This window comes from Macrotis lagotis, chromosome 7 (genome assembly GCF_037893015.1).
Source record: "Macrotis lagotis isolate mMagLag1 chromosome 7, bilby.v1.9.chrom.fasta, whole genome shotgun sequence".
Taxonomy (NCBI): Eukaryota; Metazoa; Chordata; class Mammalia; order Peramelemorphia; family Peramelidae; genus Macrotis; species Macrotis lagotis.
This window is the reverse complement of record NC_133664.1, coordinates 89,821,924-89,838,381: the sequence shown is the minus strand read 5'-3', so window position 1 is coordinate 89,838,381 and position 16,458 is coordinate 89,821,924. Positions and strand designations below refer to the sequence as shown.

Below are 16,458 nucleotides of genomic sequence, written 5' to 3'. Positions count from 1 at the left end.
TACTCTTTTTGTAAGTGTAATCTTAGTAAATATATATATTAGTTTTCAGTTGTCAGTGAACATACAACTTTGATATAAGCACTCTAATGCCAAATAGAATCTTCTTTTGGGGAATGAGAAACCATCCATGAAACCAACTTACATATCAAGGCCCTGTATAAATCAGGGAAAGACAAAGGGGAAAAATATAATTTCATATTCACATAGCTTCTCAATATCAATCCTATTGGAAAGACACTCATACATGGAAAATCCAAAATGGTGGATAAATCAAAATTTATTTATATTTGACTTTGGATATTGCTTTTTTTGTTTGATACCCATTTTATAAGAACTAATAGTTTTTGCATGGCCAAAATGATAGTGAATCAATGTTATGCTAATGTCCCATAGCTAGACAACTAGGTGGCACTTTGGAAAGAAAATTATATTTGGAGTCAGGAAGGCACCAATTTACAATATGGCATTTATGCTTTAGCAGTAATTATAGTAACTTTTATAAACTGAGGAAGAATGAAATGAGCAGAAGCAAAGGAACTATTTATATAATAACAATAACTCTGAAAGAACAAATTACTTTTCAAGCTATAGAAGCTATGATCAAAGTAATGACTACCCATGATTCTGGAGGAATGTTGAGTGTGCATGCTCTCTCCTCCCAATCAGAGAGGTGATGAATTTTGAGTTCATAATGAGATGTGTATTTTTTTAAACAGTCATTGAAGGAATTTGCTTTGCCTAAATATGCTTATTTGTTCTAAGAAATTTCAGTTTTTTTCCCCCAATAGGGTAGGACATGGGAGGGAGAATAAATAGATTTCTATTCATTAAAAAGTAAATCTTTCATTTAAAAGAAAAAGAATAATTGAATTCAAATTCTTTCTCAGCAATGACTTTGAACAAGTCTTAACTTCTTTTAATGTCAATTTTCTCATCTGTAAAATGAGGCAACTATTTCTAGATGTCTTGGTAGGACCATGTGAGCAACATATGTAAAAAACTTTACAAACCTGAAAAGTGCTATAGAGATGTAAATATTATTGGCTTAAAGTTTTTTGATCTATAAAAGCTTTGTGCTTTTGTACTTTTTAAAAAGCAAACCACAGTACTTTTTGCAAAGCAGATGCTTCTCTGGTATTTGTTGATTGAATAAGAAAGTAGCTGAGAATTTTTCCTAGTAGAATATAAGCATCTTGAGGGCCAGTTTTGGATCCCCAAAATCTAGCATAGTGGGTTGCATATTGCAAGCATTGTAATGAGGGTTTAATAGTAAATAAGTGAGATCTTACTTTTATTTGAACAATTTATCAACTGAATGAGTGTTCTGAGAATGCTTTCAAAGCAAAATAATAAGGAAACACTAGGGAGACCTGGGAAGCTCTCCAGCTTTTTTTTTTATTCTGACCCCTAAGCAGGTCTCCCTACCATTCATTCCTTTATTCTTTTCACAAACATTTACCAAAAGACTCTGTTCAAAACCCTATGCTAGAAGTATTTTTTTTAAATGGAAAAGTAGACTTTCTCTAATGAAATTTACATTCCAGAGAGGGGAGAAAGAGAGAGAGGGAGAAGGAAAGTTAAACAAATCAATATAATTTGAGGCGTGAGCAGATACTAATAGCTGTGGGGGGATTTACTTTCTAGGATATACTTTCTGTGAGAAATAGTTTTTGAGTTGAGACTTGAAGAATTTTAAAATTTGGAGGTGAATAGGGAATTCTTTCCAGGTTTGTAAGACCTCGATTGGAGAAAAGGCATGCCATCTTCTCTATGGTAGGGAGAAACACTCTTAGTAGAACTGCTTCACCTGTTTCTTCCCATAGATGCTACACATGTAGCATAGAATTACGGGACAGGAAGAGGTCCTTGGAGCTAGTTTGGTGTAGTAGGCTATATTCAGAATTTAGAATAAGACGGGTCAAATCTTGGCTTTGATATGTCCTGCTAGTATAATTGTTAGAGAGGTTCTGAGGCTTATCCATAAAATAAGATCAGACTAAATGAGTCTAAGGTCACTCTCATCACTATCTAGTTCAGCCTCCTCATCTTGTGGGTGAGGAAACAGGGCCAATGAGGTTGAGTTACTTGCTCTAAACCATTCAATTTAGTAATGGAACTAGATGGCACAGTGGATGAAGCACTGACCTTGGAGTCAGGAGGACAGAAGCTCAAATCTAGCCTCTGAGCTATGTGAAATTGGGCAAGTCATTTAACCCTGATTGCCCCACATCCAGGACTATCTCCTGTCGTCATGATTCCCCTCCCACTCAAATCCAATTCATGTGCTTGTCATGATATCACCTCCCTGATGTTTGTGGTCTTCTTCAAGAACAAAGGATAAATATTAATTAGTGGAACTTCAATTAAAAGTTCTCTCTTCACCCCAGAGCTGAACTTTTTCCCACTAAAGAATACTATTTGCCAAAATTTAAAAAAAAAAAAGAATACTATTTGCTATTCAAAGAGCCCTGGCCTAAGCATTTAGTACTGTATTTTTTAATTCCCAAATTTGTCCCTCACAGACTATGCAACCTTGAAAAATCAGTAGCTTCTCTGTTCCTCACTTACAGAATGAAAGCTATCAGAGGATCACTTTGGTCTCAGTTAGTTATAAAATATTATAATTCTATGTAAGCAAATAGTCCTATGAAAAAGAGATACCATAGCATAATAGAGAATAGACCTAGAAATCAGACCTCTCAGGACCCTCAAATAGCTCTTCTGAACTACAAATTATAGATGAGTTGTTGACCAGCATCGATGGAGGGAATTTCCATGCCAAAAATTCATTACACTGATGAAATCCCTAGTAGCAACCCCCCAAAATAGTCTAAAATGTCAACAAAACAAATAATTAAGTAGGCTATTATAAGTACTGAATGTTTATAAACTTGAAAGCAGTTAGTTTCCACAGATGTGCTATTATGTGAATTATCCACCATGGATGAGTGAGTTGATTACATGTCTCATGTGTGGTAAATAAAGATTATACCAAAGTATGCTAACATAGTACCAGTGCTAATAAGTCAAGGAGATCTTCAATCAGTTGAGTAATAGTAACATACTAGGGCATAAGTGTGTTTCCAATTAATGAATTTTCTAAAAGAGACAGACTTTTATAGGTAGAAAGAAGCTTTAAGATTATCTAGCCTAACACGATCATTTTACACACAAGGGACCTAAGTCCCAAATAAGCAAAGTGACTTACTTAAGGTCATGCAGAGACTAAAGTGAGTGTCTGAGCCAGGACTACATGTAAGATCTCCATCCACACTTCTTACCATTGTAACACAACAATAATTCTATTTTTTTATGAATTTAATCAACAGACATGAACATCTCAATCCAAAACCAAAAATGAACATTGTATATGGGACTATGAACCTCTGATATGTAGTTTGATTTTTTTTCATAACAACAACAAAATTTCCTTGTGTGTCCTTTTGGACATCTTTTAACTTTCATCTGTATATTTTAAAATGTTTTAAGATTTTTTTCTCATTTTTTTATGTTTCTGTACCACCTACTATATACTTACTCATTCACTTTCATTTAAGAAAATCCTTATAACAGTCAAATATAGTCAAGAAAAATAATTTAACATACTGGCAATTTTGGAAAACATGTCTTATGCTATACCTCTAGTTCATCGCCCTTCTGCCAAAAAGTGTGGGTGGCATACTTCATCAGACTTCTAGTCATGACTGTTGTTGGTTTCCTGGTTCTGCTCATTTAACTCTACATTTGTTTATATAAGTCTTCCCTGGTTTCTCAGCATTCATCATATTTGTCATTTCTTATGATGCAATAATATTGCAAAATATTCATATACTTCAATTGGTTCAATCATTCCTCAGGTGATTAGGTACCTGTGGAAATCATTCTTCCTGTTAAAAAACATCAGCTGTGACAAATATGTTTCTGTATAGTCAAGCTATGAAAATTATACACAAATGTAAAACAAAGATAGAATTGCTTTGGGTAAATATTTAATGAGTAAATAAATAAATAATATATATATATATATATATATAATCACTTAAACCTAGTCAGTGCAGTACACATACTTGTATTTGAATAAATCTTATAAAGAGTCCTTTAAAACTATAAGGTACTTAGTAATTTGTTGAGATCCCATATGAAATTTATTGTATACATTTGGTTCAAGATTTAGAAGGACTACTATTACTGGGCAGAATTTTAGAACAGTTCCAGTTACGTAGAATGATCTAGAGAATAGTAAATTCAGCATAATTGTGTTATTTTTTTGTTTCACTTTTAGTTTGGAAGTGCCTGGTTTCCCTCCCAGTCTTAATTAAGAAGTGGTTTACTGAATAAAATTGAAATATTCTTTGATATTTAAGGATCTTAGAAAGCTTGAGAGTAACCAATCCAAATGTAATACACCTTATATAGAATTGAAGATATAAATGTAAATGGTATGAGATTAGACTGTGTGTACCAAGCCCAGAGATTTCTCAAATTATTGTTTTTTTCTTCTTTTGTTTTAATTTTTTCAAAATCTTCAATAAAATTTAGGTAAGCTATATAAGCTTTCTTCCTCTAATTTCCCAGTTTAGTAAGCCTGTCAAAAAAGAAAAAGAAATGATCCCATCAATCAACAGAAAATTAAAATAAGACCAGCCAAATCAATCCATTTATTCACAGACTCATGCAACATTGCATTTCTCTTAACATATCAAGAGTACACCACTTTTTCTTGAGTAATAAAATTAAAATGTATTTGAATGATATTGATATTTCCCAGGATTGTAAGCAATCAATTTCAGCATTCATGTTTAAATTCAATTGATCTAACTTTTGTTTAAAAAAGACTGATCCTGGAAAGGAATCCTAATGCTTTTGTGTATTTTTTTTCCTTCCTCCTGCTACAGTCAAAAACAAAATGGAATTCTATACACTAATTAAATTTTCCATTTTCTAATCTGATGAAAGTATTCAGAAAGAATTGCTACCATAAAATCTCACTGGTTCAACAAATTGAGGTAAAGTCAAAGCTGAACTATATTTATTTTTAATGATATAATGATTTATCCTATCATATAGGTTGCCTCAGATTTTTTTCAATTAAAAATTATTGAGCACCCACTGGGTGCAAGGTACTCTGGTAGGTAGTAGAGATACAAAGATAAAAATAATGCCCATTCCATTAAAGGCTGTGTGAGGGGTGGCTAGGTGGAGCAGTGGATAGAGTATTGGCCCTGGAGTCAGGGTTCAAATCTGACCTCAGACACTTAATAATTACTTACCTAGTTGTGTGGCCTTGGACAAGCCACTTAACCCCATTTGCCTTGCAAGAACCTTAAAAAAAAGGCTCTGTGAATGGAGTAAAAATTCTGGCATCACATGGATATTAATCCTAGCTACTTGAAATACAGAGAAACTCATCACCAAAAGGTTAGTCACCAGGTGATGACTCTTTGGCTATAGTGACCCAGAGAACAGGCAAAAATACAAAATGATCTTTAATCTTGTCTGCCCCAGCAGTGATGGTTGTAAATTGTTATTAAAGGTACTTAGCAGAGGGTACTAAGAAACCTTAAACCATCAAGAATCATCACTTTAACTCTTGGTAATTTTAATTAGTGATATTTGTCCAACAATCAACAAATTGATACTGTTAAAGGAACAGAACCACATATTAATATTCTTGCTGTAAATTAAAGTAAAATAACAATAATTGCTGATATTTATATGATACTTTAAGGTTTGTAACTTAATAATTATTATCTTATTTGACCCTAACAAAAACCTTATGAAATAAATGCAATTATTATCCTCATTTTTGTTTTTTGACCCTCCAATCCCATAGCTTGGTCCTTTTTATTCTCCCACTGACTCTGAAATAATGAGTCTCTAAAGAGATAATATCCTCTTCTTTTTTTTTCAGGATATATGCCTTTGATCATCATTTAGCCCTTATAAGTTTCTCAAATATGTTTATCCTATTTAAGAGTTTTTTTTTCCTACAGTGTTTGCCTTTCAAAGACCTTGTGCAGTTTAGGTTATCCCTTGAGAAATGCTTAGAATACTTAAAATTCACTGATATTTTTAGAGGTTCCTTTTTTTTTAATTGTCCTTTTAAATTTTCAAAATAAACTACCAATTGAAAGCAATCATTTTTTGTAGTTTTTTTGATATATCATATTCCAGGCTTTTTTTTCCCTTAGTTAATGCAGAGTCATACAAAATGCTAACTGGAATTTTCTGGAATGTGATCTGTATCATTAATAGCTTGATTGTTTTTTATTTTACTCTATAGCTTAGCAATAACATTCCTAGATTGTTGATTGTAAGGTTTCATTCTGGTGAGAACATATAGATTCTATCAATCAACACTTTCCATCTCTTTCCAATACTTCTAGGGAATTTTCTTCAATATTTTGTCTTCTGACTTTGCTCTAATATTTCTTTTATCATCTAATTTTTTAGTTCTATTTCCTCTGGTTTTTTCAAGATTTTACTTTTATAAGTTTTTATAGTTTCTCTTTTAAGCTTATCTATTCCATTCCCCATTTTTTTTCTCTCATCTCTTTTGTTATGCCTTGGGGCAGCTAGGTAGTAAAATGGATAGGCACAGGTGCTAGAGTCATGAAGCCCTGAATCCAAATTCGACCTCAGACACATAATATTTACTTAGCTATGTGACTTTGGGCAAGTCCCATTAACTCCATTGCCTTGCAAAAAACAAACCAAAAAAAGTCACTTAATCCTGAGTGCCTTACATCCAGGATCATCTCCATCATCCTGATTCATATCTGACCACTGGCTCTAGATGGCTCTGGAGGAAAAAGTGAGGCTGGTGACTTTGCACAGCAGCCCCTTATTCAAATCCAATTCAGTTGCTTGTATTAGCATCATCTCCCAGATGTCATGGTTTTCTTCAAGGATTAAGGACAAACATCTTCATTAGGCCTTTCAACAACTTTCAGAGATTTTGTATCCATTCTATTTTTTATTCTTGAGTTTTAGTGATAGCTATTTCAGAAAAAACTCCCTCTACTAAGCTTTTACCTTGGAATTTTCTTACTCTATAGGATTTATTGATTGTATTGGGAATGTTTCCATTTGCTAGTTCATTCCTCGAACTCTCTTCTGTAGTGTTTATCTCTTTTAGGTGGGGCTTTTTTTTTTGGCCTTTGTTAATTATCCATCACTCTTTACTATTAATTTCAAAATTTTTATAATTCAGTTGCTGATGGAACCTGTCAAGTAGAATCTACTGCATAGGGGTGGGGAAGCTAGGAATCAATAAGGCATCCCTTTGCTAATTTTATTTATAGATTGTTGGGGTTTTTTCCTTTTCTTGGGAATTACCCTGTGGTAATACTCCTTTCCTATAACTAGTCTGACTATTGTTCTATTACTTTATTTGGTACCCTTCTTACTATTTTTGAGGGTATGGGAGAGAAAGTAGATTTGGCCAGAAATTTTTGTTCTGTGATCTTGATTATATTCCTGCATTTTATTGTGATTTATATCCATTGGAAACTATAGTCACCACTCTGCTATACTTTTGCACAATTACTATTTGAGGAAATGACAATGGCACTTGAAAAGATGAAGTTAGGAAGAGCACCTGGTCCTTACTACATAAATGTATAAGAAATTCAAGCTAGAGAAAATTCTGCAACTTAGCCAGGGAAGGCACTCATGTATATGTATGAAAACATTTACATGATAATTTGGGGGGAAGGAGCTAGCAGCTGAGTAGGCAGAGAAGATCAAGAAAGGTTTCACATGTACAGTGGCACTTGACACATTCTATAAAATTTAAAATTAACTTAGGGATTGATTCTCAAGATATCTCAAGAGGACAGATTCCAAAGAAGTGAAACAAACATCACAGCTGGAGATTTTGTGGCCAGGGAAATAGCAACCAAGAAAATATTAGTAACTACCTCCGTCAAGCCTAATTTCTTATCAGTATAAAATCATTCAAAATGTTTTATATATATATATATATATATATATATATATATATATATATATATATACAACTTTAATGAAAACATGGGCAAAGAAACAGAAGGAAGACTTTCATAGTTAGTATTCTAGAACCAACAACATCTTTATAGTCACATAACTGAAAGGTATAGAAAATGCAAAATCTTCCTGGGTCTATCATTTATTAATCTTTTTAGCAGAATAAAATTTATCCTTGAAGGCCCTCCTCAAACAAAAGATCTGCTATGCTTACAATCCTTGGATAGATGTGACTATGAAAATAACTTTACTCATCAATCTAGTGATTATTGGCATCAAATGAGTTATATAACAGAGAAATGTGCCTTACTAAGGAACCCTACAGCATTGTAGAAGATATCTTGCAACAAGAATCCAAAAAGAAAATTTTCTTATCATGTTAAGATTTTCTAAATGTTCCTACTCACATATTTTATGGTAATATGGTACAATAAGGAAAACTTGTATGAAGAGATCAGAATTCAAATAATCCAATGTTTACTATATATGTTCTTGTAAAATTAGTGACCTTACCTTACTTAGCCTTATTTTTTCTTATCTTTCACATAACTTTTTCTGTTCAGATTACAATTTCATTATTGTGGAAAAATCCCAGTATAGAAATTACCTCCACCAAAAATAGATCAACTGCTCGTCTCACTTTTGGTCTCAGAAAGTTGTCTGAACCACTAAGATGTTGGGTGACTAGCTCCTCATGATACAATCTTTTTAGATCAAAGACAGGACTTAAACCCAATTCTTCTTTAAAAACAAAAGTGAATGAAAATGCCTATTGTCAACATTATATCATATGACTGCATAGATAGCCTGTCAAGTGAATTCATCAATGTCTGTATATTTTCAACAGATATTAGAAATGCATAGTAATCTTAGTTGAGCGTTGAGCAGGAAAAAGGCAAACTGGATTAGAATTCAGAAAATAGCTTCCTCTGTGTGTGTCTAGGCCCACAGTAGGTAGTGATGGAACCAGATCAGCTAGTCATAGATAAGGTCTTAAAGGACCTCAGAGGTCACCTGGTCCAAGTCCCTTACATTATAAAGGAGAATTCTGGGACCCATAGAGTTAAATGACTTGCTCTAGGTCACATAACTAGAAATTTGCACAATAAGGATTCAGACCTAGATTCTCTCACTTAAATTCCATTTAGAAGCTGTAGGTATTACAGTGAATAAAGCACTGGGTCTGGAGTCAGAAAGACAAGAGTTCAAATCCAACTTCAGACTAACTAGCCTTATGAACATTGGCAAGTTGCTTAAATTCTGTAAAATGAGGTTAGCACCTCATCTGTAAAATGGGGTTAGCAGCTACTTTCCAAGGTGTTGTGAGGATCAAATGAGATAATAATTGCAAAGTCTAAGCACTAGATTAATCTTAGTTATTGCTCCTGTTCCTGCTGGGGCTTGTTATTGATGACTCAGTCTGGTCTTGTGACTCCTTTATGACTCTGACTTTAGAATGATATTCTGTTTTTAGTCTCAGATCATTGCCATTACACAAAATAACCTTCCTCCTCTCCATTCCTGCCACTTGCATTCTCTACCTCATAGGCTCTTAAATTAGGAATTGAGTAAAGAGGTAGAATGAATATGATCCAGGATTGAGACTTGGTAGGGCACAAGGAGAACAAGGAGGTAAAGGATTCAGGGATGAGGGGAGATGTATAGCTTAACTGATTAATTATTGAAACAAGAGTGATGAACTGGGAAAACGATGGGAAGAAGAGATTATAATGATGATCCAAAATCACTGAGGAGTAATGGTATATATAGAGAGAGGTGTAAGGATAAGAGATTAGTATCAGAGAGGGCAATTACAGAGTTTGCGATTATGAAAGTAGATGCAGTTATAAAATATAAGGGTGAACACCCCTGTGAATGCCTAAAGTAGGATGGAATTTGAGAAGCTGGTTGAATCGAGCGATATCAATGTTAATGCTAAAATACTCATGAATAAATGCAAAAGTTGAAATAGAAAGGACAGTTTGAGCTAGGTACATAATTACTAGGCTTATAGTATATTATATGTGGATTTCAGGAAGGGATTAGACATTTCTCAAAATATCACTGAATTCGATAGCAGAAGGATCCTCAGATGGATATCTAGTACAACACAGGTGTATATACATATATATCTAACATATATATATATATATATATATATAAAGTTAAAAAAGATATATATATATATCTAATATATGTATATAAAAGTTAAAAAAAGAGTTAAAAAGGAGTATCCTAATCTAATTTTATTCTGTTAGTTAAGAATTGATGAAAAGGTAAAAGCTTATCTTATATGTATCATATTTAAATGTATTATTTTTTAATTTTTTATATTTTTCTTTTTTAATAAATGCATGCTATTTTAATAAACAATAAGTAGAAATTATATACTTGTGACACAGAACTTGTATAAAACAAATGCTTTGTAGCTTAAACCATCTAAATCAAGATACCTATCACCATCTGATGGCATCATATCCCAATTGCAAGAAAAATACCAGTGGGCAGCTGATTGGCACAGAGGACAGAGCACTGGCCCTGGAGTCAGGAGGAACTGAGTTCAAATACAGCCTCAGACACTTAATAATTGCCTAGCTGTGTGACCTTGAGCAAGTCAGTTAACTCCAATGCCTTAAATAAATAAAATATTAAAAAAAAGGAAAAAATCAAAGGAGACTAAACAACTCATGAGTACTGAACTGAAAGTGCAATATGCATGTTTACTGGGCTATGTTCCTTTGAGTACTAATTCTGTTGATTCCATGGATAATAACATTGCATCAATGAATCATTTTGAACCAAATTGGGTATCAAGTATATATGTGGCCACAAGCAAAATGTAAATGATTTGTGAAATGCTTTTATGTCACCAGGATAATCTAAGAACAAATGGTTTATTGTATTTATCCTAATTAAATCATTTACAAAATTATAAATATTTACATTTAACAACCAATTAAGATAGACCTTGGCAATCCCATTTGTCCCATATATCTAATACTACCATCAATGCTATATTAATTGCAAAATGAGTTATTTCTTTGAAATCTCTTCCATGAAATCCAGTTCTCCCGTGTCTGATGTTTTAATTTTCTTAAAAGGGAAAATGTTTATATTCTTGTCTCAACTAAATGTTTTATTTTTTGTTTTCTCCCCCTCTCCTCAATATAGGTCCCAGAGTCCCCATGGTGACAGTCCACAATACCACTGACCAAAAAAGTGAGTACTTTGTGTCTTTTGTAAAATCTTTGTGAGCCCTAAGGAGAATAGCAAACAAAATGGCTTACTTCATTTCACTTTGTTCTGTTCTAAGGTATAACATCAGGGTCAGAACCATACTCTCCACTACTGGAAAGGAGCTCTAGTTGCTCATTTGGTAGTACAATGAAATATAGCTCAGATAGAAGTAAGCCAGGTCTACCACTGCATGGACTACAGATGGAGTTGAATTCTAGGAGAGTTAATGGCATGATAACTAAACTAGGAGCTTTAATACTTGGCCAAAGTCAAAAAGTCTGAATATATCAGAGGTATGATTTGAACTCAGCTCTTGGTTCTACAGCTCACTATCTATTATACTACACCTCCTCTCTCAAAGATGAGATCCCATGGACAGGTTATATAAACTGTGATCTTGAAGAGAGTTTCCACATCATCGAGATAATAACTGACATTTCATGGGGATAGGACCTGTCTCTTTAGTTTCATGACTCTTGGGAACTCCTTCATGAGAAGACTCTACCCATGTAGTCTTAAAGAGTTGCCTGGAACAAAAAATTAAGTGATTTAAATGCCCAGGGTCACGTAGTCAGTATATTTTCAAAGGAGAGAGACTTGAACTGAGATTTTCCTGTATACAGTAAATAAATGAAATGAATTTTTAAAAAAGATAAAGAGGGGGCAGCTAGGTGGCACGGGGGATAGAGCACCAGCTCTGGAGTCAGGAGGACCTGAGTTCAAATCCAGCCTCAGACACTTAATAATTACCTAGCTGTGTGATCTTGGACAAGTCACTCAACCTCAATACCTTGCCAAAAAAAAAATTAAAAAGTCTAGAATTCCCAGGTTGGTTTTCCTAATTGAGGTTTTATACTGTGGCTAAAGAGTATTGAAAATGTTGACAGAAGAGAAAGCAAAGAGTCGAATTAGAGGTATTTATGACAAAGCAGGGAAAGGAGTATTTTCTTATCTCAGTGGCTTTCTCTGCTTGTGTTCCTCTATGATATCAGTGAACTTGACAAAAAGGCTTATAAGTTGCATTTGGTTGAAAACTGCCTGTTTCTGAAGAATGTCAAATGGCTTGTCTGGCCTGGCATCATAAAGTCAACCTCAACTGGCTCTTTTTGTTGTTGTTCAGTCATTTCAGTTGTGTCTGAGGTTGCTTTTCATCCCTAATTCCTATTGATACTTATTTGTTCAGGTCATTTAAGGTTTTTTAAGATGATTGACTTTTTGTAACAGAATGAACTCTTGTTAAGAAGACAATGACTTAATGAGAACTCTGTTCAATGTGGCACTAGTGGCAAACACTGGGGTGGGGAGAAAAATTTGCAATATTCCTCAAATCATTTGATGTATTTGACTGCCCATTTTGCCTGAGTCAGCCTGGCCAACATTACAACAGGGGGATAGGGGATATACAGAGCAGCAAAGAGGAAAGACAAAGATTCATAAAAGATAGAGGTGGTTGTTTTCTTTTTTAATTACCACAGATGAGAAATTGAATCTAAGAAACCCTAAATTGTTTTGAACTGTTTTTAGATATTTTAGAAATTGAGAGATAACATTGCTATATCCATTCACAAGGTGAGTAGTTAATCACTCAAAAGGGGAATATTAGAGGGCAGCTAGATGGCACAGTGGATAGAGTACCAGCCCTGGAGTCAGGAGTACCTGCATTCAAATCCAGTCTCAGGATTTTTACCTAGCTAGCTGTATGACCTTGAGTATATATCACTTAATGCCATTGCCTTGCAAAAAAAAAGGAAAAGTGGAATGTTAGAAAACATCTTTGGGTGGAGGGAAGGTTGAAAAATTAGTAAAAGGGACAGAGCAGAAGTTAGGGAAGGGCAAGAAAAAAACAGGTGTGGTCTCTCTAAAGTCCAGAGAAGAAAGAATCCAATAGTGGAGGATTATCAGTGTCCAGAGCTAGAGTGGGGTCAGGAAACATGAGGATTTTTTTTAAAGCATTTGATTTGGACATTAGGAGTTAATTGGTGAGCTTTGAGTGATTTTGATAAAGGAGTAAAAATGTAAACAAGACTGAAAGAGGTTAAGAAAAATGTGAGCAAGTATAGTATCAAATGTAGAAATTATTTTTTTATTTTTTTTAGAAATTTTTTTCAAGAAAAAGGAGATGATGATATTTGAATGAAAGAGAATCAAGGAAAAGCAAATCATGTGGTTAATTTTAGTCTATAATATATACCTTTGTCTATAACAATGTGCCTTCATTGAAAAAACATTAATGAGGCTTTCATCCTTACAGCAAGCTTGTTTCAATAGTCTTTGTTTAAAAAACCAAAACAAATACCATACAGAACCCTCAAGTATGACACGTTTTCATATATAATGTTAATAATTGATTTTTTTATTTGTTCATACTCAAAAAACATAAATAGTTAATTTATTTTATGAGATTTTTTTCTCCATAAAATATATGGCCCAATAAAAATACAAAACCCTCTAGAGTTCTTAAGAAATATTTTTCTGCTACTGTCAACCTAACGTTCATATGAAATAATTTTGCTATGTACATTTTGGTAGTTGGAGTTTGATTATCAATGTCTTTTCACAAACTAGACCTGAGGAGAAGAAATAAAGAGCTCATTTTGTGAATGTTACCAAGTAAGCCTTTCAGATCAGGGGTTCCTAACTTTTGTATCATGGGTGGACCCTTTTGACAATCTGGTAAAGCCTACAGAGCACTTCTCAAAAGAATGCTTTAAAATAATTGAAGGAAATGACAAATTTTAGTTGCAGATTAACGAAAATGAAAAATAATTTTCCCCCCATTTTCCTGCTTAGAGTCCCTTGAGTCTATTCAGGAACATTTGTGAACTCCAGGACATGCTTGGGATACCATTTGGTGAACCAGAAAAGTCATTAATTTAAAAAAAGATAACCAATAACCTCTTAGTCAAAGCACCACTTCAGTAAATGTTTTGTCACCCAATCAAGTAATCCTTTCTCCTAGTTTTCCTTTGGCAAAAATAGTTAAGCAAAATTGGTTTTCTCTCTTAGAAGGTTTCCTCAAACTTTATGCCATGATTTGCAAACTGGAATGGTATTATACAATAGTGAAGTATTACTAGAAAAGTAGAAAATTTTGCCAAAAATGAAATATATCTACATTGACAAAAATCTTATTGCATTATTTTAAAAAACATTGAGCCATTATATTGTCTTTTCATTTTGTTATGTTTAGATTTAAATTTAATTTAGGATTTATGGTAAGAAGCACCAGAGCTTTTCAAAAGTAGAATGGTCTCACAAAGACCCGTATGATAACACCACTCAGGGACCATTAGCATTGATACTAAGCAGATAAGTGGCATAGCGGATAGAGTGGATAGTTACAATTTTGTCTGACTCTTTGTGACCCCTTTGGGGTTTTCTTTGCAGAGATTCTAGAATGTTTTGCCATTTCCCTCTCTAACTCATTTAACAGATGAAGAAACAGAGACAAGCAAGTTTAAATGACTTGCCCAATGTCACATAGCTATTAGATGTCCAAAGTCATATTTTAACCCAAGAAGAATGAGTCTTCCTGACCATAGCCCCTCCATTCTATCTACTGCATTAGAAAAACTCCAGGAAAACTGGAAGAGTTCAAAGACTGCCTCACATACTTAATAGTTATGTGACCCTGGACAAATCACTTAAATTCTCCATCTCAGTTTCCTCAACTGTAAAATGGAGATGATACTTTCTTCACAAGGTTATTTGGAAAACCAATTGAGATGATGATGAAGATGATATTCAGGTAGTATTTTAAGCTTTACAAAACACTTTAGGAAAAAAAAAACACTTTAGGTATATTTTATCTCATTTGAACATCAAGATTCTTTAGTACCATCTAGCTGACTATATGGAAATAATGTGCAAAGTACTATGCAAATCTTAAAGTACTATATAAAAATCATAATAATTACTCATATCACAATTATATTAATATTATAAAATATTGTAATAATTCAATAAAATAATTTCATTCATTATAATAATAGTAAGAAAGCAATAAGCTATGTCCTAGCAGCCCCACTTCAGGCATACCTTTCTAGGTTCCTTGTAATCAAGAGATAATTTTTCCCCCCTCATCACTAGGGTTCTTCAACAAAGACTAGAATACCACTTATTGGGTTTAGTGTAGAAATGATTCTTATTTAAATGGAGATTAGACACTAGATGACTTCTGGTACCCCAACTCTAAAATTCTATCATTTTCTAATTGATACATTAGGAAGCATCCCACTAAGGAACCAGCAGTTTAGTGAGATGAATGGACTCTTCCAATATGCTAGTCATTACCATCAATATTACTTTATTTGAAATTTACCACCATTCAGTGAATTAGGAAATGGAATTCTTAATCAGACTGAAGGAGTTTGTCGTAGGTCAGACTATACTAAACTGGCACCAGACTCTAGCCTATATCTTCTGACTCCAAGTCCATGCCTTTCTTTTCTTTTCTATTATATTCTTTTCCATGGCACACTATGATGTTAAATATAGTCTAACAAATAATATTGAATATGAGTATTGAGTTATCAAGAAAGTTCTCCCTCTGCAGATTCCAAGTATCTCTCCTCTTGCCTGATAAGGAATCCTATCCCCACCATTAGAGATTTATTATATATCTGTAGCATGTGTGTGTATATATATATATTTTTTTAATTTACATTTATATTTAAATATCTATGCTCCTCAGGGTTTATAACATATTAAACTATAATCAGCATTGGGATTACTTTGAGTTTGTATATCAGTTTTCTTTGAGTAAAATCATAAAAAGGAACAGGGGATAGGAATTGTACAGCTTGGGTAGCAGAAAGAAGAGAAAGGAAAATAGCATTGATCTCTCTCAAGAAAAAATGACTAAGTGGGCTACTGTAGAAAGAAAATGGGAAGAGATCAATTTTGTTTGAGGTAGCATGAGGACACCAAAAAGGAAAGATGAGCCTTGAACCTTCTGGTACAAGGGCATTGAAGGCCAATTTTTTCCTTCATAATTTTTCCCCAGGGCTGATGATGAAACATTATGAAGGAAACAGGAAGGATAAAAAAATGAAGTGCTATAAAACCAAAACAAAGTATAATGTTTAAGACAGTGTCTTGAATATCATAAATTCTTTTTTTAATTAAAGATTTTATTTATTTTGAGTTTTACAATTTTCCCCCAATCTTACTTCCCTCCCCCAACCCCCACAGAAAGCAATTTGTCAGTCTTTA

At 33.5% G+C, this 16,458-nt stretch overlaps 1 protein-coding gene across 1 annotated transcript in view; it reads left to right on the top strand.

The window, feature by feature from the left end:
• The window catches only part of DPP6 (dipeptidyl peptidase like 6), a 1,027,554-nt gene that overhangs the window by 945,139 nt on the left and 65,957 nt on the right, over nucleotides 1–16,458 (top strand). Inside the window, exon 16 of the mRNA XM_074195237.1 lies at nucleotides 11,179–11,226. Coding sequence (XP_074051338.1) covers nucleotides 11,179–11,226 — 48 coding nt within the window. The remainder of the gene's footprint in view (nucleotides 1–11,178; nucleotides 11,227–16,458) is intronic.